General features: G+C 43.5%; 2 protein-coding genes across 6 annotated transcripts in view; both read right to left on the bottom strand.

The window, feature by feature from the left end:
- The window catches only part of LOC135904930 (mediator of RNA polymerase II transcription subunit 12-like protein), a 210,016-nt gene that overhangs the window by 43,900 nt on the left and 141,255 nt on the right, over positions 1–24,861 (bottom strand). For 4 of the 5 annotated variants that reach the window (XR_010565259.2, XR_011511295.1, XM_065435949.2 and 1 more), the window contains exons 37-38: positions 15,919–16,072; positions 2,007–2,293 (exon numbers count right to left, since the gene is read on the bottom strand). Coding sequence is in view for 3 of the 5 variants with exons in the window: in XM_065435949.2 (XP_065292021.2) it covers positions 2,007–2,293; positions 15,919–16,072 (441 nt within the window). In the remaining 2 variants the exon portion in view is untranslated. The remainder of the gene's footprint in view (positions 1–2,006; positions 2,294–15,918; positions 16,073–24,861) is intronic. The other variant, XM_065435944.2, reaches the window with a different exon arrangement.
- LOC139054976 (piggyBac transposable element-derived protein 4-like) lies at positions 12,118–13,995 on the bottom strand. Its single transcript, XM_070532684.1, has 2 exons — positions 13,808–13,995; positions 12,118–13,711 (listed from the first exon to the last, which is right to left on the bottom strand). Exons 1-2 carry the CDS (start codon positions 13,993–13,995, stop codon positions 12,133–12,135), a joined length of 1,767 nt encoding a protein of 588 aa, XP_070388785.1. The 3' UTR covers positions 12,118–12,132.

Raw genomic sequence — 24,861 nt, forward strand, 5'->3', positions numbered from 1 at the left:
ACAGTCAGGAACCCAAAGTAACAAAGAACCCAAAGAACCCAAACATCTATTGGAGGTTTAATGTCACTGTTCACAATATGCAACTTTTGAATATTTTTGCTCATCTGCATTCAATGTGGCACAATCTTTGTGCAAACAACAGATCATACTGAGCCAGGCATGAGTAGACTTAACTGCAGCTGGAACACTTGGCCCTCTCTGCCTACAAGTAAGTGCAGCATAGCGACGCCCTGCTGCTTCTGTTAGCGAACATCAGTGATGTCCATAAATGTTAATACAGCTGACTCCTGTTGAATCTGCCTTGGTTAAATTGACTTTTTTTCTTAATGTGCATGCACTAAGAACTCCTGGCTAGGCACCATAAATTGCTATGGACAGAAAACGAGTTTAGTTCGAATGCGAACACATGGTTCACTCGACTATCGCCGGTGCCCCCTCATTCATGGAGCATCTAATAAAAGCTTGAAAACACAATATTCAGCAGACGGGCGTTATTGGTTCACTAGGCGATGGTGGCGGCAACAACTTGACCTGCAGAAATCATGACGAATTGCACTGTGCCCTGGATGATGTCTCATTTTCCGATTTTGCCAGCGCTGACATCAGTGTTGGAGTTGGTGGGTGGCCAACCGAAGACGACATGTATTATTATTGAAATGCAGTATTGAAGACAGACTGGCGACAGAATACTTCAAGCAATAAACAATACTTAAATTATTTTATTTTGTCACCATTTGTTAATTGAATCGTCAGATAATTCGAGCAATTCTTGCAAGCTTACAAGGATCGAAGGAACGGGAGTCGGCTGTAGAATAGAAAATGTGTTCAAGAAAGTAATGCAATTAAAGGATTATAAATTGGCAGCAGAAGGGTGAGATGGGTCACTTGGTTCAGGTTCATTTCAAACGCACAAAACAGTGCAAATGGGACACAAGGACAAAAAAGGCAAAGACAAGCACACTGCTTGTGCTCTCCGTTTTTGTATCTTTGCCCTCACCATCTGTTAGCTCGGTCTTGTACCATTGAAATAAGAGAAGTGGCAGTGGTTTATAACCAACAGTGAAAAAAAAAAATGCATCATTGAAGGAGACATAAAAGCAGCCAGGTGTGCCTCTTTGTTGATGCCTGCCATACAGTTTCCTACCAAAATTGCTAGACTCAAACATGGTGCTGCAACCATTCAGCTACTGCAGAAATGATGGGTGGTAGAGCACAGGTTTATCTCACCTCTGTGCTACTGGCTGCAGACATTTTTGTGGCATTACTTCTTATGATTTATTTTCCTAATATTTCAGGCAATTATATTTTTTCTAAAAGCATGAAGGCAATAAATCTTCACTGACATATAAACACTACACTTTGCATGTTTGTATTTATAATGCAAAGAAACAGCAGCTTTTTTTCCCCAATTTGCCCTCAGCACACTACTTATGTGGGATACATCAGCACTTTGTTAATGATGATTTAGCTTTAGATACAGCACACGAGCAGCACTAAACTTGGAAAAGCAGAGATTGACAAGCAACAGGTTTTTCACATCAAAGCGCTTTTCTGCTGTTGCCGATTTCATCTGCTTCAGGAACTTGTCTGTATAAACTTGCTTGAAGCAAGTGCCCTCTGATATCCTTTCACTGTCAAAAGGAAGCACTTCCACAGGAAGGTTTGGAAACCGACAAGCGCAACTTTCTTACAGAGAAAATTTATTTCTTGTAAAACTTGACACAAACGAAAAATTTTAAAACAACCCCAATTCATAAATATTATGAAACATTTGAGAGAACTGGCAGGTATGCAACAGCCACAAAGTTGTTTAGAAGGATAAAGTTTAGGAAACTAAACATACTACTCATACTTGCCATGCTGGTTAAACTGCCATACCTGTAGCACCCATAGACACCAATGCCACATTTCCCTCTGACGATATTTGTAGGATTACTCGATGGTGTCTGCATGTTGTTAACACGTCTGAATGTGAGAAGCAAAGGCTGGCCAGTGCCATCACTTACAGGTGCCATGCCTTGGGGGCGCATCTGTTGCTGGCGCATCATCATTTGGTGGCGCTGCTGCTGCTGCTTCTGCAGCATGTCCATGTTTGGCTGGGCATAAGGCGGTGCACCGCTGCTTCCAGGTCCACCAACCGGACCTTGCATGGTGACTGGAGGCGCCCCCTGTGGACCCTGAGGTGCCCCCTGGGGCGGCCCACCAAGAAACTGTGCCGAAGGGTGACGGGCTCGCAGCATAGAGCTGAGAGCAGCCTTGGACTGGGAAAGCTGGCGCTCGAAGCGGGGTCCTCCTGACAGAGCACCGAGATGGAGGGCATAGGGAGGGGGAGGGAGGGGTAGCAGCCAAAGGAGTGGTAGAGGAAGGCGGAAGGGGACAGGGAAAAGAGTGGAGGAAGCAGAACGAACCGGAGGCGCAAAAGAATAAAAAATAAAAATAAATAAATAAGAAAACAAACAAACAACGCAGGAAGAAGTGGAAAGAAAAAGGTCAAGACAAGATCAGCATGGGAATGAGAAGTTGTTTTGTGTCGAGTGATGTGTTGTGGAGGGAACAAGGTGAAGTGGACACAGAAAGTTGTTAACAAGGTACAATTAGGGTGGGTCCAAGACAATGAAGAAGAAGAAAATGTTAAGGGGAGCATAGAGCCAGGAATACAAGAGGTGAAGTGGTCAGAGACAAATATAAAAGAGAGAAAAAGAATTGGATATCCGCCGTACATGATGGTATGGCCACAGCAGGCCCAGCATAACAGGAAGAAGCAGAAAAGAAAACAATAACAGAAATGCATACCCAGGAAAATGGAAAGTTGAGTGACATGTTGATGAATATTTAAATGTGGAGGTGAAAGGAATGATGAAAAAGGATGTTGAAAGTACAGATGTAGTGGGTCCACAATGAAAATGTTCCCAGCAAGATGTCGTTGAGCAAACAAAGTGGGAATGATTGGCAAGATGCAGGTATGTGAACATCACCAGTGACAGCAACAACGGCAAGGTAGGCCACATTAATATGATTTGACACAGGCCAGAAATGTCCCAGAGGCAGATCAAATGAAATGCACAAATGCCAGGAAAGAAGGAGCAAAGAACAGGTAAGGACAGGTACCAAGCATGGGGAGCGAATTTACGTATGTGTGGGTACCCAACAGACCACAGCCGCACATAGATAGGTGTGCCACAGGTTAGGAAGAAGAGTGGAATGGGTGGGCACAGATGGATAGTTGCAAGCACAGAGAAGGCAAGAGAGGCAATGTCAATGTAATGACAGAGCATGACAGGCATAACGAAACAGAGAGATAAGAAGACACAAAACAGAATAAAGATAAAATAGAAATTGCAAAAACAAAAAGAGAGGAAAAGTGTGGGGGCCACAAAAGAAGAAAAGGACAAAATAAGAAAAAGTAAATTAAAATGAAGTATTATAGTACATGATAATAACAAGCCATAATAAACAAAAGAAAATGTTGATGTTTTTAATGTAAATGGAATGTCAAGACAATTTCAGCAATTCAAATACAAATTCAAGTAATTGTTGCAGACCATAAGTTTTTGGTTATCATGTCCGAAAAAAAAAAAGATAAGACCGGGAAACGTTGAAAACCAGAAGAGGAACAAAAAAATAAATAAAAAGACAGCAAGGAAGTGGGCAAGAGACCAAAGATGGGACAGTGGATAAGGACAGGACAGTGGGTAAGGATGGGTTTGAGGGTTGAAGCGGGGCTCTTATTAATATTTGACATGGCGACAGTTGAACATATATGCATGCACACACTCACAGGTCCTTTACCAATAGCAAAAGTCAAAATGGTAGCAAAAAATTTAAGACATGAAGCCTCTACTTGAGCAAGCTAATTTAGCTCAAGCACCAATTTCCCTGCTGAAGTACATGTGAAAATCAGAAGCGTCCTCAGTAAAAGCTGTTGAACAACTTTGGATAAGACATGTTGCATTTAAAAGAAAAAGTCAATCTAGCAATGGCAGATGAGTAAACAGGCCATTCAGTTTGAGGAAATCTAAAATTATTGCAAGAATTTAAAAATTATACTCCAAGTTTACAAATCTACATACACAACAGCATTCTTTCATCCGCACCATATATCAGTTAAAGCACTTGAAGTGGACAAATGTTATACACATACTTCAAGAGTACTATCCCTTATATGTTATGAATTAAACCTTTGCAATGCTCACATAACTGAGAAACAATGTTGTAAAATATCCGGTATAGTCAAAAGAACTGCATGCTGGTATTTGTTGCCCTATTAAGTGGCACAAACTTCATTTTTTTTTTGTCTTTTTCTTATTCTGCATACTTCCTTATTCAATGTCATCTGAGAGCCAAATAAAAATTTTGCCTTGCATCAAACACTAGACCACAAGTTTTCTCCTTTCTTTTCTTTCTTCCTTTCTTTTTTTTTTACATGCAACTAATTTTGCTTACGATGGTTTAGCAGATGCTCAAAGCAGTTCTGCCTCTCAAATACTAGTTATGAAAACTGGAGTAGCATACGGGCTAAAGATTGTTTTTACCCTCATAGTTATTAGTTGGCCAGAACTCTTTATTGTTTTTTCACCTCTGCAAGAGAAGGGTAGCACCAACCTCTGAATGAAATAGCTGCTACATTTTAATATCGCTCCACATCAATTCATGCTGTAGTATTGTAAAGAGGCACTTTTGGTGTCTGCTCAAACATACAGTTGATAGGCAGTTTCCTCAACCAATTTTGTATCGCCAGAATCCCTAAAGAACATTACTGACTGATTGATTGATTGATTTGGTTTAATGTCCCTAAGCAAGACATGGCTTGTGAGAAGCACCATAGTAGAGGGCTTCACATTAATTTGGACCACCTGATGTTCCTTAATGCACATCCCATGAGCGGTACACAACCCTTTTTGCATTTCTTCCTGCTGGTATACGGCTGCAGTAGCCAGGAATCAAACCAGTAACCTTCTGCTGAGCAGCAGAACGCCACAGCCACCGTCAGGAGCGAAGACGTCAGTTAAGAAGTGGCCCAGCCCTCAAAAAGCAGCATAGAGTAAAAGGTTCAAGCTAAAGCCTATTTGCAAATACAAGTTACTAGCCATCATTAAGGGCCTCCAGAGTAATCACATGACAGGGGGTGTGACCACGGCACATGTTCATTCAAGTAGATATGAATTTATAGCCAAACAAATATAGCTTTTTTTTTTCTTTCGACCTTTACAATGCTAGAACCAACCACATTCTCCAACTTCACCAGGTAAGAAAAATAAATTGCAGGTTTCTGATGCAACCATCACGCAACCACATGATGCTGCCGTTTCCCGACAACATATGGGAAATGAGGATCACATGACACTTCTACCACGCTGCATTCTGCCTAGTGTTATTTACCAGTGCCTTAATAAGCAAACCCAAAGTCAAGGAACAAATTTCAGACAATTTTTGGCATGGGAACCAGCCAGCATTGTCAAGAAATATGTAACGGTGTGTCACGCTCACTTGGTGCCAGAATCTGCCCATGGCAGATAACAGCACCAATGGCACAAGTGGCTCACAAAGCAAGAAGCAAGCACATTGCAAAGACATGCATGTTTCCATACCTGCATACCTTCGTGTTTCCTTGTCTCCCAGAAAGGGAACCACAAAGACAACAGTATGCATGATCTCAGAATCAAGAACTTGACAAGAATGATGTTTCATTAAATTTGAAAAATAATAAGAATGCCTTGCAAAGCAAAAATGAACGTTTCTGATGTGTAATACTTATGTGAAAATCGCAGACTGTATTTCGACATTTAAGGTGACAGGATGTGGCTAGTCTTCAACATAGCTCTTCTGATATTTCGTCAGGTGAACAGACCATCTAAGCCTCCCATCCTAAACATTTACCTACTGCAATATCTACACCCCAACTGTTCCTCAGATGCTAATCTTTCTTAAATTCATCCTTCCTTGTCACTCCAGACATCAACTCTAGAGCAGACATTTCACATATTATTTTAGAGCAAAAGCTTTACTCCTTGAGGTACAACTCCCAAGGTCAATCTCAGTATGCATTTGACCTCCAGCCACTGGCACGCAAGTGTGAAGGTGTGATGTAATGTCATGTGATCCACTATGGAGAGGTGTCACAGCTGCGCTCGCTCGAGCCTCGCCGCTGGGTAGCATGTGACTAAGCGAGGGTTTAAAGGGCTAAATATAATCCTACACAGCATGAGCATGCGTACCCAATTTCTCACGTTATTGAGAACAACAGCATCTAGAGTTTGACCGATGGTTAGACGCACTGGCCCAGCCAACATAATCAGATGTTGCTAATACACTCCGATGTGTCTAGCATCAAGAGACGCGCACCTGCACACGGGTAATGTCAGACTATAAACATGCCTTAATGGCTGCTTCAGCAGCACTTGGTCGCTCCACCTCACCATGGATGAAGAAGCACACACCAGTCTGAGTGCGTCAACTCTTTGCCGCACGCACCAGGCAGAGTCTGAGCACACTGCCGATATAGCTTGCCGGGAAGAAGCACAGAATAACTGTGTCTAACCATGCTTAAGAGAGCTTTCACTCGTATAACTAGGTTCAAGCCACGTTGAACCCTAGCCAGTTTTTTCTTAAAAGAAGACTAAATTCAGAAAATGTTGTGACTCAGTAGTTTTGCTGGGTATTCTGCTGAAGCATGTGTAAAAGAGGTAAAAATAAAAGGACTACATCTTTTATGCAGCTCCTGTCATCTTTGTCTCCCCCTTGCATGAATTCATCTTTATCCGCTTCCATCACATCTTACAATGGAGTTTATGTGTCCCTGCAGCCTAGCGTACAACTATTACTTTTTTTACTTTTTAATATATCATCTTGCATTTCAATCACCCAAGTAATTCTTGAAGCTTGCGAACAGGATGATCAGCTGGAGTTGCAGCTAAAAAATTAATTATGAGAAATTAGACATTTACATATGACCGAACTCTTCTTCTTTCATGCCCTTTCAAAAAGAAATATGGCCTACATATAAGGCAGCCCCTCTTATTATGATATTTTTCACCAACCATTAGAGTGGCAGAAAACAAGTGCTGCAGCACAATTCTGTGTATCCGCATGTAGAAAAACAACCTTGTCTCAAAGATCACGTAAAAATACAGGAAAAATTACCTCTATGTATAAGTGCCCTAGAAAAAAAGAGAACTTAATACAAGTGCGCAATATCTACAGTGAGCACTTTTCTCGAAGTAAAACTCAAATGCATGCATGCTCTAATGAAGTGTATCGTGGGAGCATGCAAAACCAATATGCACATAAGACAGATCTTAGCAAGGGCACTGCAGTGCTCCACACTGCAGTGGCCTCTCATTTTAGTTTCCATTCACGGCTTCCATCATGGGCCAATATGTAATATTTGTGTGGAGTGATGTCAAGGTGAAACGCTGGTACAGCTATTTTCGTGCATATGAATTGGATCTATTACAGCTCAGACCATTTATAACATAACTGCTTATAGCGCAAGAATGGATATAATGTTGTTTGTTTTTCAACTCCTGTTTACCCTACCACAGAACTTAATGTACACAGGCTGCTTACAGTACAGCTGCGCGAGACAAAATACAGCCGAACTCATATATATCAAACTCAAAGGGAATTGGGAAATAGTGCAGTATGTCGATAATTTGAAATATAAACCATGCTTATATGAAGCTTATTTGAAAACGCAGGTCTCGGACAGTCTCCCGAGAACACTAAAAACGGGCATTTATCGATCCCATGCGCAGAACCATTCGGCGAAAAAATCAAGTGCCATCCATTTCTTTTGGTGTGCATGTGCCAGACCGGGAGGCCTTCTGTGTCCTTGAAGCAGCATGGTGATCCTCTTTTCGATTACAAACAGCAGCAGGTAAGATGCCTCACTGCACAATGATTAGTTTCTTCCACTATGAGTTTGCTTTCGCCTTCTGGATACTTTTTTCCTGTGTTATTTTGTCTGCTGCATGTGAAGACTGTCTGTAAAAGGCCGGTGCTCAAGCAATAAACTTACACCACTTCCAAGTTTAAAAGGATGCAAAAGCCCCAGTCACATGCTGCAATTGTCAGACAGACACAGCTGCTTAGCCTAGATGTTTTGCATGTGTTGCAGGCTTTGAAAGTTGGTGTTTTGGTTATAGTGCCGTGCCGTATACAGTGGTGGATATTTGCAACTTTGGCAGCTTACGTTATAAGCAGTCTATGCTGTACCTTGTATTAGTTGTTACAGTTAAAAAATGCACCTGTTAACAGCCAATGGTGGTGCCATCATAACAGTCCCATTAAATTGTCTATAAATCATTTATTAAGTTCGGTGCACCTACAGCTTTCAAGCCCATTACCACCAAATCTGTGCAGCACTTTCAAAGATAAAGTTGCAGAGCAGTAATCTTAATTCAGATAAACATGCACTGCCACGGCCAAATGATTTTATAATTTTATTTAGGATTCATTTATAAAACAAGCATATTGCAACTGGAACTCTTTTCAAAACAAACTGCCTCATTTGGAGTTTCTCTTCTACAAATCTCTCTGTTATTGCTTAGATTATTTCTGCGACTTTAAAAATGTGCATATAAAGTCAATGTCTGATTTTCCGAACTCTCTAGGGACCACAAAAACATTTGAAAAATCAGGCAGTCCGAAAAAATGAATGCCTGCCTCTAACTGCCCTCAGTACCCGCCGTGTTTGCTCAGTGGCTATAGTGTTAGGGTGCTGAGCACGAAGACACGGGATCGAATCCCGCCCACAGCGGCTGCATTTTGATGGGGGCAAAATGCAAAAATACCAGTGTGCTTAGATTTAGGTGCACGTTAAAGAACCCCAGGTGGATGAAATTTCTGGAGTTCTCCACTACGGCATGCCTCATAATCAGAAAGTGGTTTTGGCACGTAAAACCCCACAATTTTTTTTTTAACTGCCCTCAAGAGCTCAATTTGCCGCAGCCATGTCGGAAATAGCTTTAAAGGCCTGCCAGTACAAATAATAAGCGTCTCGGTGCTCGTACTGTGACAAAAGAAGGTAGGTGCACGTGTGTATAATTAGGAACAAATCTTTTGTCCCATGAAAGTGGCCCCTTTGCACTCTTGATATGCTTCACCGCTATACATTGAGTATGCTTGCCCGTGTAACACTGCTGTATTGCGGCGAGGTTGAATTTCGGGAACCGGCGTTATGCAACACTTTAGACCCTTGCCATGCTTTTCGGACGTCGACGCAATCTGTGAGGATGATGAAGGCAGTCAGGGTCGTCATTTACAGCAAAAAATCCTTTAAATGAAAAACATGGCACTGAACAGCAGAAAGCTTGCTAGCAAACAGTGTTTCATACAATAATTACTGGAGGGAACACTGACACTGCGATCATTCAGCCACCATGGGAATGGTGGGAGGTACATGAATTTGTCTGATCTTCGTACTTGTGGATTCAAATGTTGTTCTGGCTTTGTTTATTATGCCTCATCTGTCTTCACAGTCCTAAATTTCAAGCGATCTATACTCTTCTAAGTGCAGAATACTCTGTGAACATGCACAATCGCTACTAAGTGTAGCGGCTCAACCTGTCAAGGTGGCCCACTATTGAAATGCTCCAAGCCTATCGAAATTCATAAGGCCGTTCTATGTCGCTTGTGAATGCATGCATCCATGACGTAACGGTTTCAATATTGGGCTTCTCTGCTAGAGATGTTGTGTTACAATCCTGCCGTCGGACAATTTTATGTTTGATTAATTATTTATAACACGGTACTTCATTGGAAATGACGAATTTACAGTTGTGGAGCCAATTGAAGCCAGAAGGACGAAGTTTAGGCAAATCCATGTACTTCCCATAATTCCCATGCTGGCTGAGCCGCCCCAGTTGCAGCTCCCATAGCCACTAGCGCCAGAATTCTGTCTAGTAATTATTGTAAGAAACTACAATAGCAAATGTCAAAGCAGCTGGGCCTAATGGTAGCACAAGATGACTATGGCTGCCAGCGGAATGGCATGCAAGAGTGTTGGCTTGAGGCTGGAGATAGACAAAATGGCGGCAGTAGTGGCTGCAATTAATGCAGTTTTGGACCAGCAATCAGAGCAAAAAAGTCTGAAAATTGGACAGCGAATGGTTTCAACGTTAAAATTACAGACTTTCTCATACATTGGGTGTCCAAAAGATCAGCCATTGACCGTACTTCAATCAAGTGTTGCATGAAAAAGGCCTGCAGACCTTCATTTGGAAAATCACATATGCTGCAGGGCAAACAGGAAAAACAAAGAACGGTCAAACATGTATTCAAGAACTATGTAAGTAGCTGCTTTACAAAACAAATTGCTTTTAAATATTGCAATAAAGAGACTAGTATCTACTGTAAAAGCTATGCAGGAGGAGATAACAATCCGAGGTGTGGCACTATCTATAAATGCCAATGAATCGCTGATGTTTGGCACTTCAGTAAAGTTGACTTTCATTAATTTGACCCTAATGGGACTGATGGAATTGATCAATTTATCTGGCACGTCGAATTAAACAAGGTGCAGGATAAAATGTCAAAACACACCACTGATTCATTTGGCAGCATTTCCCCGATTTTAACATATCCCCAAATAAATTCGTACCCATTTCTATGTGTCCAAAGTAGAAAATGAATGTAGAAATGATGTTAAAGCTCCTAAACAAAGCAGAAATGTAACATGCACATTCAATTTTTAGCAAAAAATATGGGCAAGGGTCTAATATGTGTTGCACAAAGGTGGCCATTTCCTAAGGTCAGCTTCACCGCAGTACATCTGTGTTACTACATATGCCGTGAAGGCGATTTTGATTTCGTATCAGATTGCACTGCGCAGGCAATATTCGACCGAATTATTTTCTAAAAGAAAAGGCGCGCGTAAGAATCGGGTAAATACCGTAATCATACATTGCGAGCTACGGTTCTTGCTTGAAAATTTCAATACAGTAGGCTGAAAATAGCTGTTTTCGACAGCAGATGACACTTGCTCAACGCATTGGCCCCGAGTTCCGCCAAGACAGACGCTGCCACTAAAGGGGTCACTATTGGGGTCACCATAAGAGTAAAAATGCTGACTGGTCAAGTTCAAATTACCCAGTGAAGGCAAATTTTAGGATCAAAATATCAAAAGTTGCAGCCCATATAAATAAATGGGCACTGGCCAGGACCTTTAGCTGAGATTGAATTAATGGAAAATTCGAATTAATCAAAGTGATATTAACAGAAATCTACTGTACTAATAAGTACAATTGGCAGCCCACTAGTTCTAAAAGCCAGAATGTTCAGCAATGTTCAGATATATATGCCCTGATTCTGAGAATGGAAAAACGCCCTAAGCAATATGCTTTTCCTACGTTTATACGACACACCTTAATTCATTCACAAATGTCCAGCAACCCACCGTGGTGAAGCAGCTGAAACATTAATATGACATTTCTTAGAAAGGACAAAACTATGGAGACAAATAATATTTATTGTAAGCCCTAATACTAAGAAAGGACAAAATTATGGAGACAAATTATATTTACTGTGAGCCCTAATACAAGCTTCAAGACTGGCCATAGAGCAGCTTCTTAATCAGGGCCACAGTGCTCCAAGACTTAGCTTCAATGCGCACACATATGTAATCATTACTTTTCTCAATTTTTCCAGGCACGACTATTTTGCCTAGAATTGCAGAAGCAAAACCAGTATACTTAAAATGTGAGCTCTTTTTCTTTCTGTCTTCACTAAGATTGTCCATGTTTCTGTGTGATGCCTGAAATGTTTATTAACACTTTCCTGTCCGTGGGAAAATAAGCACTTTTCGGGTGGTCTAGTAAACATTTTTTTTGCTGCTACACCAATTGTTTGATATTAAAATGTTTAGTATCAATTTGTAGAAGAGGGAATGTGCTTTTTAATGGTGTCGTTTGAAAGCAAACATTTATTACCAATTAATTCAAAAAAAATCACTTAATAAAAAATTTGTAACAAAAACGAGAAAACTCCGCAAAAACGTCGATGCTGCTTTGCACCAAGACAACATAAAAAAATTTCGAAATATACGTTTTGAAGGGACAGGCCGTATACAACATTCCTGCAAATATAAACTTTCTATCTGCACAAGTTATTTTTTTACAAAGGAAAAGGTTATCCCTAGTGGCTATCGTGCCACCGCACAAAGCAGTTGCGTGATGTGGTGAAGCACAAGTTTGCGGAGCACGTCTCGCAGAAAACGTTCGTTTTTTGTTCCACTTTCCGTTCTTGATAGCACAATTTGCAGTTCCTGTATCTTTGTAGCTTCTGGGGCTTGTGCTTTTGATCCTTAGGGGCACATGTAGCGGGAACAGCAGGAGGAGCCTTGGGTTCTGGATGTTGTTGCTGATCAAGCCCTATGAGCTGCTCTACCAGCTCTAGCCTGAACGCGAACTGATCAAAGCGCGAACCTCTTGACAATTCAGGCACTTCTGGATGTTGCCGGCGGTGCTCATCAAATAGAATAAAGCTGTTGACAACAGCAATATCTATACTGTGGAAAAACAGCGTTTTCCACCAACGCACGCACTTCATCAGAACATTGTATGTCCCAATCAGCTGGTCTGATTTATCGACGCCGAGCATGCCCACATTGTACTTGTCAATCAGCATTGGCTTTTTCACCGATACTTCTTCCCACTTATTGTCAACTTTCCTTCTGCGCTTCGCAAGTACGAATTTGTTGGCTGTGTGGGCTGTCGACATCATGTGAACAACACGCTTGTCCTTCCATTGTAAATATAGTACGTCCTGGTCCCGTAGCCAGCGAACATCTCCTCTCTTTGCTTTTTTTTCCCATTGGGTGTCCTTGAGCTCGGCTGGAAAGCCCCGACGATCCTTGCGCGTTGTGCCGCAAGCAAGCGTCTTGCGCTCCAACAAGTGTACGAACAAGGATGTCGACGTGTAAAAGTTGTCTAAATAAATGATGTACCCTTGATCTAGGTAGTCCTCTGCCAGTCGCGTCACAACATCGAATGCCAGCCCACGTGCGCTAGGTGCTTCACGCTTTCCTGTGTATACACTGAACTGAACAGTGTAACCAGATTTGGAGTCCGCCAAAACCCACAATTTATACCCCCATTTAATAACTTTGTCCCGCATGTACTGTCTAATTCCGGATCTGCCTTTGGATTTCACCATCCTCTCGTCAACGGAGAGGCTCCGATCAGGCTGGAAAAATTGGGCGGATGAGGCGTTGATGTGCTTCAGCAGCGGAGCTACGCGATGCAGCTTGCCATGGGATGCGACAGTTGTCTTCTCAGGGTCGGACACACTCAGGAATGCAAGCAACGCTTTGAATCTATTTCTTGGCATTACCGAAGGCGGAAGAAGACCAGAAAATAATTTCCGCGTGTTCCAGTAGCAGTGCAAGCGCGGTACTTGCACAATACCCATGTAAATGAGAAGTCCGATAAACTTCTTCATCTCATCGGGAGTCACTTCCTTCCAAGACCCGTCTCTCTCACTGTATGATTGCTTCTCCAAAATATGCATCCACGCATATTTATTTGTCATGCTGCATATCTCGGTGATTATTTCCGCCGTGAAAAACAGCGCGAAGAAGTCGACGGCTCTTGCGAAGCGCCGCGCGGCACTACGGAGCGCAGTGCCGAGGTCGACTCCCGGCCGTCTTCTCGCGCAAAACTCCACTCTTTGTGCCGCCGCCGACAAGTGGTCCTGTCCAAACGACGTTGACACCCTGCAGATAAGAGCCGTAGCCTTTAGAACACGCCGCATGTCTTTAGATCTGATCGCGGCCGCGATAAAATGGCTCGGAGTGGAAAACGGAACTTACCGGCGGATACCTGTCGACGTTCCGGGGCTACTTGACGCACTTTCACCGTCCGTGCTGAAGTCGGATGAGTCAAAATCATCTCCCGAGTCTCCGCTGCTACCACCATCACAAAATTCTGATGCAGACTCATCGGAATCCGTCGAAACTCGCCGTTTCCGAGGAGCAGCTGCGCGCGACGTCGACGCCATATCCGAAACTAAGCGCGCTCGTCAAGCGCGATTAAAAGGCGTTTTAAAAATCCCTCCCGCGGCCAAAAAAGGAAACACAATACCGAAACTTGAAAAATAGTTGTCCTTTTATGCGCTGGATGGCGCTAGCTGTCCGTAAGCGCTCCGAACGGGAGAAAATCGACGTTGAAACCATCGACAACATACTGTCGATAGGCATAGGCGCGGACAGGAAAGTGTTAAACCAAAACGACACTAGAAGGCTGTTTTGCTAAGTCAAGGCAAAATGCAGCCTCAGACGTAAGCCAATTGATTACCATATCTTATCTTCCTTTTTTTCTTCCTTCAATGGCATCAATGTTTTAGGCGCTTATGGTTTATGGGCACTGCCATATTGGGCTAAAATGCATTTCTTTTATCTTATTTACTCATGTAATGAACGCACCCTCAGATTAGCCGCGCAAAATCGGAATTTTTTTTTTTCCTCGCGCAATGAACGCACCCGAAACTTTCCTACTGAGCAAGGCCACAATTCAACGGCAGTACTGTAGCTTTTCAGAGAAACTACAATCTTTTGACTCTCGCACATCTGTTTAAAGCAAGTGCACTTAATGCTTAACGCATCCTACCTGCCAGTTCCATTGCAAAGGCACCTCACAGATTTGAGAGAAAAAATACTCGACTGGCTCTCTGCAAAATACGCAGTTTACGTACTTTACGCTGACGTAATAGGAGAGCATGCGCATGGGATGCGCGGCCAGTCATATCACATGGGACAGTCGAAGTGAAGAAGGGGCAGCTGGCACTTGATCAGCACAGTCGTCATAGTCAGCTGTAGTGTCAAATTCCCGTGTCTGTGGCTCGCTTTTCTGCCTGTCTTGGGTTTCGATGTGTGATGGGCCTTAAGTCGAGTTACACGCAGACATAGAGTTTATCTGCTCACAAAAAGGAAACGCTGATCAGACACTGGTAAACTTTCACATGCCAATGAGCAGGATAGTCAAGAAAAGAGACACGCAGTGTCCTTGTCAAAACAGGTACACACTTCAACGTGATGCTTGCAATAACAGCAGACAGCCAGAAGTGGCTGCGAGGATGAGCTGGCGTGCAATTGGAGATCGCTGATTGGAGCGCGTGTTCAGCTTTGTTATGCAGAACTGGCCTAAACCGCACCGACTTCGCATGGCTGACGCATTGGTTCTTTATTCTATGGTGGAACCACGATGTCGATAAAGTGGTCAGCAATCTTAACGGCAGGTCTGGTGGTTCTGATGTGGAATGAAGTTACGGTTTTTGAATGGTATATATGTATTTTTACTGCAAAGATAAGTTATCTTATGCATGTTTGAAATCACTAGCGTATTACTTTTTAATTTCTGCTGTTTCGAAGATGTACCCATGAAATTTACCCTGCATAATGAACAAACGTCCCCAACTTTGCGTTGGTATATTGGGAAAGAAAGTGTGTTCATTACATGGGTATACACAGTAAATAAAATAAGATTTGACTCTTTATAAATGTAGCAAGTATGAATTTATTGCTAGTGCACTTCGAAGATGTCCTATTTTAGCCTCTTAATCCACTGTCAACAATCGCATCCTAAATAGTTTCCACTCCAAACCAATTCACTGCAGTCAGAAGGGGGCATAAGTGAGTGACTGTACACATCAAATGTTTTTTCAGAAGCAGCTGCCACGCGTATCCTAAGACAGAATGGGAGGGTATATGCTCCTTATCACTGAAACACGAGAACTGTTAAGGTGAATGGCAACGCAAGATACAACGTGGCATACTCTAATCGCATTCTACGCGAGACCCGAAATACGAGTCAGTGGCACACAGTTTTAAGCCAGTAACTTTGCACTCGTCACCCATCAAGGATGCGGGAACCAGACTGAGAACGACCTGGGGCAACAGCACAGTGCGGGCAATGTGGGGCCCACCTGGGGGCAGGGGCTGCTGGGGTGCATAGTATGATTGCTGCTGCATGGGCGGCGGCTGCTGTCCATACCACTGCTGGGGAGGCGGGGGCGGTCCCTGAGGGTACATGGGCTGCTGCTCAGGGGGGTAGGCCAGGGAGCCCCGGACCGGCGGGGCCTGGAAACAGGGAAGCACACAGCACTGTGGATGACTGAACATCTTAAAGAGACACTAACAGGTGCTAAGTAAACTAACAGATACTTTTTTTCATTAAGAAACACAAGGTTGTGAGTCATCCAGGAATCACTAACCTTATATGATACAGAATATCAGTACATTGATAAATCATTATAGACAGCATGTGCTGATTGACAGTGTCCCATGTGATTTTATCTGCCTTTTTGCTTCGTTGTGGTTTATTATTGCTTTCTGTAGTTTATTGTTTGCTTTCTTGCTTGCTTTCTGGTTTACTTTTTGGTTTTCTATGTGCAAACATTCCGGGTAGACCCTAATAAAAGTTTTAGTTGCGAGACAGCACTCAAGTCATGTACCTCGTTTTAAATTTCTTGTGTTACTGTGTGGGGTTCTCCTCCCGTGCTCTTGGGACAAAGGAACGACAACACATTAGTGCAAACAGTCACAAGGGCATTTATTGCACCTTTCATAGATCAATGCCAGCTAGCCGAGTTGCTATCCACAAAACATGCCGATGGGCGCGCGACTAATCTAGAAGTCCGACTCACCGCGACCTGAAAATGAGCGAATATGTTCGCCCCATGCTGGATCCCAACGCCTGGTCGTCCGCGTGTACGGTCACGCCAACGGTGGCGCACTCCAAGGCGGCCACGCGAGACGGTCTCGCAGAAGCATGGGTCGGCGCGCGCGCGGCATGGCATGTCCGTACTGCTTGCTGCCTCGAACCCCCAAGGGCTCAAGCGCCTTCCTTTCGGCGCCCAGGTAACCTCGCCTGTCTGCGGCGTTAGCAGCGCAACACTGGCACCATCTCTCGCACTGCGCTTCAACCACATCGACCTCCGCGGGCGTCACGCAGGCCACGGGGCGAAGCGGGATTACAGGAGACGCGCTATGCGGGAAAAACATCAGGGGAGGCGCGAGGGTCGCGCATCCCCACAACTGCTAAGTTTTTTTTTTTTTTTTGTAAACATGAACACTAAAGAGAAACATTAAGTCAGTTTAGACTCGTAAAGTATTCTTTCAAAGCTGCATTTTTGTTAATTTCAGTAAGAAGTTCATAACTAGAAAAGAAAAATGAAGGCTAAGCTTCCATTTTCTGAAATTTCACAGCAAAACTTCAGCGAAAATGCGTCGGTATGACAACATTGATTCAAGCGTGTTTTCTCACATTTGCGACGCTGTGCAGTAAATGCGCCTGAAACTTGCACATTCACTTTTGGCTCCTCTGGAATATCATGTAGGACATCTTTACCAATAAAATATTAACTGGGCCCAAGCGGACAATATCAGGGCCTATGATGTTATGGCAAGCTGGAGCAGGAACTTCAGCATCGACCTGGTGCAGAAACTTCGAAATTGCCAACCATATATCGTTCTCGCATCTTTTCTGGCTTATGAATCCTCTTCTCACGATGAGAGTGGTATTCTTGGTGTTGTAGGAGTGTAATTTACTAATTATGCTTCTACAAAATGGGTATATAAAAACAATCTCTGAACCTGGTGAGAATCAAGTTCGTTGCTGTTTGGTTGTGGATAAGGTGTTCTAACCAGTGCAACAGGGAAGTTTTGTTGAAGTGACAAAATAGCACAAGCATGTTATGCAGCTCGACAGGCAATGAGATGTGCCACTTTGCACATGCTTCATACAGAGATAAAACGCAATATTTTGCAAGCACTTGGAACACTACGTGCAACACTGAAAGTGCAGATTTCTTTCTGTGTTCAGCCAGATTCCTTGTGTGAATATAAATAAACCTGAAACACTTGTCAGGCAGAATGTTGTGATGTCCATACATTGTAAATGACAGGCGCTTTGTGAAATACTTAGGTAAATGCATTTATAAGACAAAGCAGTGCCTCTCAGCTACTGAAAGGGTATCTTGTTCACTCTCAAAATAAAAGTCTCTAGTTCAACTGCCTGTACGGTTGGAATGATCATCAACATGTTTAAAAAGATCTGCAATTGTAGTTTTGCCTCTCATCATCCATAGTTGAACCTGGATTTGTGCAACAAGACCCATCACAGATTCTGTCTGTGGACAAGTGTGAAATGGTTGAGCCGCAACAAATCGCACTAGGAGCAGCTAGTCAGCAGCACCGCTGTTGTGCCACGATGTCGCGGCACTAAATCATTTGGTGGCCCTAAGTTATGTTGTCAAAAGATTGATAACACAGAAATCAGTTTGAAGGAACAAATTGAAGAAAACTTATATTCTGGTTATGCAGTACAGCTGAACAAAGGAAAACATCGCAGCGTAGGACACAATGTCCGCTCTCTATGGTCTCTTAAGAGTGTCTCTTCTCTCTTACACACACATGCACACACATGCACACACAGTCCATGTCCTCTCCTCATCGAAGCTTTAACCCACCTCTAAAATGTAAACACAACAGGAGTGACGCCCTACTTTTCGTCAATTGCCGAGGGCAAAGGTTGCCTCATTCGAGGTGGTGCCAAAGTGGTGCTGTCTCCACTCTCCATTTTGGCCAGACGAAGGGTCCATTTCGCTTTCTCTAGGAAAGATGTCTGGAGTGCGCACGTGTGGTTAAAACAAACACAAGAATACAAAACAGAACACACTGCCCCTCAAAAATGAGCATGCTCATTATTCCCCTCAATTGCAGAGTTTAACTGCATATAACAGTTGCAGAGGCCGACGAAGAAGTTTACCGCCTGGCATCCCCACTGTGCTGGCTTGACTGTCTCGACTGGGGAGCACCTTGTAAATAACAGCTCTTTTCCAGAGGAGCCAAGGTAGTTTTTCGTCATGAACTAAGACAAAATTGCCTTTCTTGAGCGAGTTTTCTTTGCTGGCGGAGCTGTGCGCCAATTGGCAATGTTTCCATCTTCGCACCATTTCCTTGGCTGAAGTTGTAGATCGAATGGTCGCATGACCATCAGGAAGCGCTAGCAATCTTTTTCCAGTGAGAAAGTGCGACGCTGTCAAGGCAGTTCCTTCGTCTGGTGATGAGTGCAGGAAGCTCAGGGGGCGTTAGTTAATGACAGCCTCAACTTCACTGAGCATTGTCATCAACTCTTCAAAGCTCAGATGTGCATTTCCCAGTACGCACCGAAGACAAACTTTGACGCTCTTTACTAATTGCTCCCAAAAGCCTCCCCACCATGCTGCCTTCTCAACAATGTACTTCCATTGTATCTGATGCTCCGTAAAGTAACTAGTGAATTCTCCTCTCTTTATTGAGTTGAATAACTTCAAAAGGTCCTTCGACATTTTCTTAAATGTTAAAGCGTTGTCTGTGTAGATAACTGATGGTAAACCATGACGTGCTGTAAAACAACGGAACTCCAGCTGGAATTTCTCTGAGGAGAGGTCCGATACGAGCTCCAAATGAATAGCACGAGTGATGGCACAGGTGAATAATCCTATGTACACTTTTTCTTCGTTTCATTTTCCCTTTGTGAAAAGAGGACCTGCAAGTCACAACAACGCCAAAACAATTACCTGGCAATGTTCTGTCAGCGGGAAGCAGGACTGTCAGTGCATTAGCTGCTCGTAGCCTCTCTCGTGTACAGCTATTGCATGTTTGAATTACTTGTTTCAAGACTCGATGTGATCTTGGAATCCAAAAGTTCTCCCTTATTTTGGTCATAGTGTCTTGAACACCACCATGCATTACAGCCAGATGACATTCTCTCACAATGAGTTTAGCGAATGCGTGCACAGGGGGTAATAGCATGGGATGCTTGACCCTTTGTTCCTCTTTGGTATGCTGTAATCTTCCACCAACATGCAGAAGTCCGTCATTGTCAATGAAGGGGCTTAAAGTGTAGATCTCTGACTGTTGTAACACGGCTCTGTATTCAATCAAGTTTTGCCTTTCAGCTCTATAAGTGCCCTCTTGGACAGCCTTAATCCAATAAGTCTTTGCTCGATGGAGTTCTTCGGCACTAAGACCACCACCAAGGATTTCACCTTTCATCTTTCTAAGGAATCGAAAGACCCAAGCAGTGATATGAAAAAGCCTCAACAATATATTTAATTATGTCTATGATAGGTTTCCTCTCCAAAACCGAAGACACCTGCAGCACCATTTTCTCTTTCCTTTTCTCTTGTTCTATTTCATTCATTGGCACAGTCTCTTTGTTTATCTCAAATGAGCATTCTTGGCGGTCTTTGAACAGCCCAGGAGGACCGTGCCATCAAAGTGTGTTTGCTGACAGTCTTAACTGACATGCCTTGCATGAGGCAATCTGCAGGATTTGCATTTCCAGGGCAATGATTCCACTGTTTAGGGGCACTCATGTTCTGAATTTCACTAACTCTATTTCGCACAAATGCCTTCCATCAGGTAGCATGGCTCTGAAACCAGTACAGTACAATAGTGGAGTCTGTCCAGAAAAACACTGTCGCAGACAAGCCCACTTGCTTACAAGTATAGTTTGCCAGACATGCTCCTATGACAGCTGCCATTAGCTCCAGCCTAGGCAACAAAAGATGCTTCAACGGTGCTACTCTTGATTTGGCACAAATTAGCTCGACGTTAAAGCTGTTACTGCCTCCTCCGTTCGCAGGTAGGCACATGCATCATACTCTTCTGGGCTTGCATCACAGAACATGTGCATTTTAAAGCGACCTATCTTATCCTACTCTGTGATGCATCGCTTGAAAGTGAGTCGCTGAAGGTCAAGCAGTTCATCGCACCAGATATTCTATGCTTTCTCCAAGTCATTCGGCAATGGCGAATCCCAGTCGACCTCTATTTCCCACAAACGCCGAAACAATACTTTTGCTCTGATGACGAACAGACTGACGATTCCAAGAGGGTCAAAAATCCTGGTGGATGCTTGCAGTACCATACGCTTGGTGCTGATACTGCATCTCACGGCGCTCAAAACGCTTTCTGTAGGAATGGAAAGGAGGTCATTTCTGGTCTCCAGTGCAGACCCAGAACCTTATGTGTCTTGTCAAAGCATTATGTAATGTCATCGTCCTCCAATAAGCCTCATAGTTGTGCAGAATTTGTGGCCTATTTATGCAACTTCATGCCTTCATCTGCCACGATTGCCTTTGCAACTCTATATATTTCTGCAGCCTGACTCACTGATGATGCTCCAGTAATTAAATGGTCAACATAGAAAGATTCTTTCAAGATGTCAGCAACACGTTTATGCTCATTCTCTTGCTTCTCCAGGTGAGAAAGTATTGTCGCATTGAGTAGATATGGGCTGGCAGATGTACCAAAGGGTACCCTTGTCAATCGCCATTCTTCCACCTTTGGAAGTGCATGAGGGTCACTTAGTGTTTTTTCATACCAAAGGAACCTGAGTGTGTTTCTGTCTTTTGGCTGCAAAAAAAAAATTTGCGAAAATGCCTTCTCTATGTCAGCGGTGAGTGCCACAACATGCAGACGAAAGCAAAGCATAATTCGAGCTAAATCTACAATAAGTTGGGGCACGTTTTCCAGCTGGTCGTTAAGTGAAAGCTTTCGTGGCATGTGTGCTGAGCAGTCAAAAATAATTCGCATTCAAATTAAACACAACGGGAGCAACACCCTGCTCTTTGTCGATCGCCGAGGGCAAAGGTTGCCTCCATCGAGGTAGTGCCGAGGTGGTGCCGTCTCCACTCTCCATTCTGGCCAGACGAAGGGTCCATTTTGCTTTCTCTAGGAAAGGCGTCTGGAGTGCGCACGTGCGGTTAAAACAAACACAAGAATACAAAACAGAACAAATGTCACATTCATGAGTAGACTGAATCAGCAATTCGGTTCACTGAGAATGCAGCTTGAAGGCTAACTGCAACGAATAGTTGGGCCACATAAAAAGCTTAGTTTCAGACAGCGTAGCTGCAGAGCAGCTTCTGTACAACATTTTACGTTTCAAATAGGAGTGGATAAATCATGAAGGGCTTGCAAAAGTAGACGTTTTTGATACCAAAATTGAAGAACGCCACCACTGTCACTCGCCAGAAGTTTAAAAATTTAATTATACGGTTCTACATGCCAAAACTGCAATATGATTATGAGGCAGACGAAAGGGAGAACTCAAGATTAATTTTGACTCCTTGCAATTTTTCCAATGCACAGTACGCGAGTGCTTTTGCCTTCCACCCCCATCGAAATGCAGCCTCCACAGCAGCGAATTGATCCCGCAAACCTCACGTTTAGCAGCGCAACACCAAAGCCACTAAGCAACCATAGAGAGCATCGCTCGTGACGCGCAAACAAGAATACATGGCTCTAAGCATAAGCCATTGCTAGTAGCTTCCCACAGCATGCCGATAAATCTCAAAGGCAACATGCTGGGACTTACCGTATTCTTGCGCATTATAAGCCACACCAAAAATGTGAAAATATAAATGGTAAAGCCAAGATACGGATTACACACAAATTTCCCCTTAAGGTGTGGCTTAATGGCAGCATAAACAGCACTGACGTGAAGCCACACCTCAAGCCAGAATTCTCCACTATTAAATGTTTCGTTATCTCCTAGGCAACCTGAACCCCACAAAGGTGAAGCACCCTCTCCCCTCTTTCATACTCGCCCATTCTCCTCTTTTTTTCGGACTGACATCTTGCGTTCTCACTGGGTTAGAAGCTGGCAAACCAGAACTCGGATCATGAGTGGTGCACGTGACAACAGTCCTTTACAGTATAAAAAATTGTAGTAAAACCTCGTTAATTTGACCCTCGTTAATTTGGAAAATAGGATAATTCGGACTCGGTCTTTGGTCCCAGCATTATTTCGTGCAATCAAACTCTCGTTAATTCGGAGGTACTTGGTCGTACATCAGTTAATTCGAACAACTCTCGGAGCTCAGCAAGGGCCACAAATATGCGACGCAAAAGAGCAAAAATGGTGCTAGCGTCCAACCGTCATAGTCATCAGTGGTAGTCGTACATGAATGACAGTAATGTCGGAATGCTTTGTCCCGAATTGTGCCTTTTATGCCTTTATTCTTGCGTTTACTGCCGCGCATAACACTGTGTCAGCTGCATGCCTTCACAACTGTGTAGTCGCCATCCACGATCACGTCTATTGCAACCACAGTTTTGTTCGCAGTGGTTACGGCAAACAATAGTTTCTTTTTGACTCAGTGCAATGCTCTTGAGGATGAAGAGCACCGGCTACATCGTGATGGACAGTTTATCTGTTGGTGACCAGCTCACTGGAGAAAAAATAATCATGATGTGCACGCGGTAGTGAAAAGCATGTCTCAGATAAAGACACGCTGTGGCTGCGCCGCGGCCGCACTGCGAATGAAGTCGTGAGGGCTCCGCCGCTGCGAGTGCTAATTAGTCATGAGATGACGAGAACAGCTGCTTCCACACTGCGTTTGTTCAAAACAGAATCAGGATTTGCCGATTCACTAATAAAAGCGTGCTGCTGTAGCAAGCATCTGTTTATAGTTTTCTTGATACCCTCAATGATTCGACATTCTGTTAATTCAGACATCTTAACGCGACAGCGTTAAGGAGCTCGTGTCGCAGAAAAGCCGGTGTCGGCGGCGTCGGCGGCGTTGGCCAAGAGCGATAAATCCCAGCAGGCACTTCATGAATAAAAAAACAACTTGCAAGATGGGCTGGGTGGGAATCGAACCAGGGTCTCCGGAGTGTGAGACGGAGACGCTACCACTCAGCCACGAGTTCGATGCTTCAAAGCGGAACAAAAGCGCCTCTAGTGAATGCGGTGTTGCCTTAGAAACGAGCTGTTTCTAAGGCTCAGGCGTGCGTCGCTTGCTCAGGCGCACGTTTTGTTGCCGCGCCGAAGGCTGCGTTGCTCGACGCTCACCGCGTCCGATGCGGGGCGCGTAGTCGCTGCGCCGTAGCCCATTCTCTTACACCCCTTGGCGGGTCGACGGGAACGCTGTCGCGTTCCACTCTTGAAGGCGAAGCTTAAGCGTCCTCCAATTTTTTTTTTTCGGTCCCGTGAAATCTAACTCAAAGAGGTTTTCCTCTATCAGCACCACCAAAGAGATGTAGAACAGAGCCACTAGCCAAAGATACAATGTGGAATAGTCGTGCATATGCGAGAATGCTTTTGTAAAAATTTGTGTGTTGTTGTGTGCAGTTATTTCTGTGCATTATAAGAGCAGATTTTTTTGTTTCTTTGGGATATAGTAATTGTACAAGGACGCGGGTTTTATGCAGAAAAATATGGTATGTCATTGCCACCAACCACGAGCTGCACTCGTCATGTGCTTATGTGCTATATATTTAAAGGCTGCTAATAAGAAAATTAGACAACTACAAGCACTAAAGCTTTGCAAAGGTAGCTTCAGTCATATATCCTAGCAATTTATAATCCATTTAGCCAAAGCAAAATTCCTTTGCAGTTGGCCTTCAACGGCTGAGGACAAAGCTGCAATGGCCCCGAAGCATTGTATGCAGTACATCCCAGTTTCAGTTGGAGTCAATGGTTGTTTCACTCCACTGTGGACAGTAACATGTGTACAGAAATGTACAATTCAGCAGCATATACCTTCATTCCCTTTATATGTAATACTCAAATTGCATAATAGCCCATAATAGTTGAATTTATAATGATGATGATGATGATCAAGAATCTGACATGCTGTAACATTTACTAAGTTGGCAGTCTGCACATGGCCCTTCGCAGTAAACAGTGGCGCTCGTTAGCATCACTGAAAGCAGCTGGCCCACCAGTGCTATTGGCTGATTTTGTGGTCGTGAGAGCTTTCTCAGTAATACATAATAGCTAATTTTTAGTTAAACAGATAAAGCATATACTGTATGTTTGCAATCTCAAAAAGCTTCGAAAATTATTTCATCTTTGCAATGAGCATAGCTGC

This window comes from Dermacentor albipictus, chromosome 1 (assembly GCF_038994185.2).
Source record: "Dermacentor albipictus isolate Rhodes 1998 colony chromosome 1, USDA_Dalb.pri_finalv2, whole genome shotgun sequence".
Taxonomy (NCBI): domain Eukaryota; kingdom Metazoa; phylum Arthropoda; class Arachnida; order Ixodida; family Ixodidae; genus Dermacentor; species Dermacentor albipictus.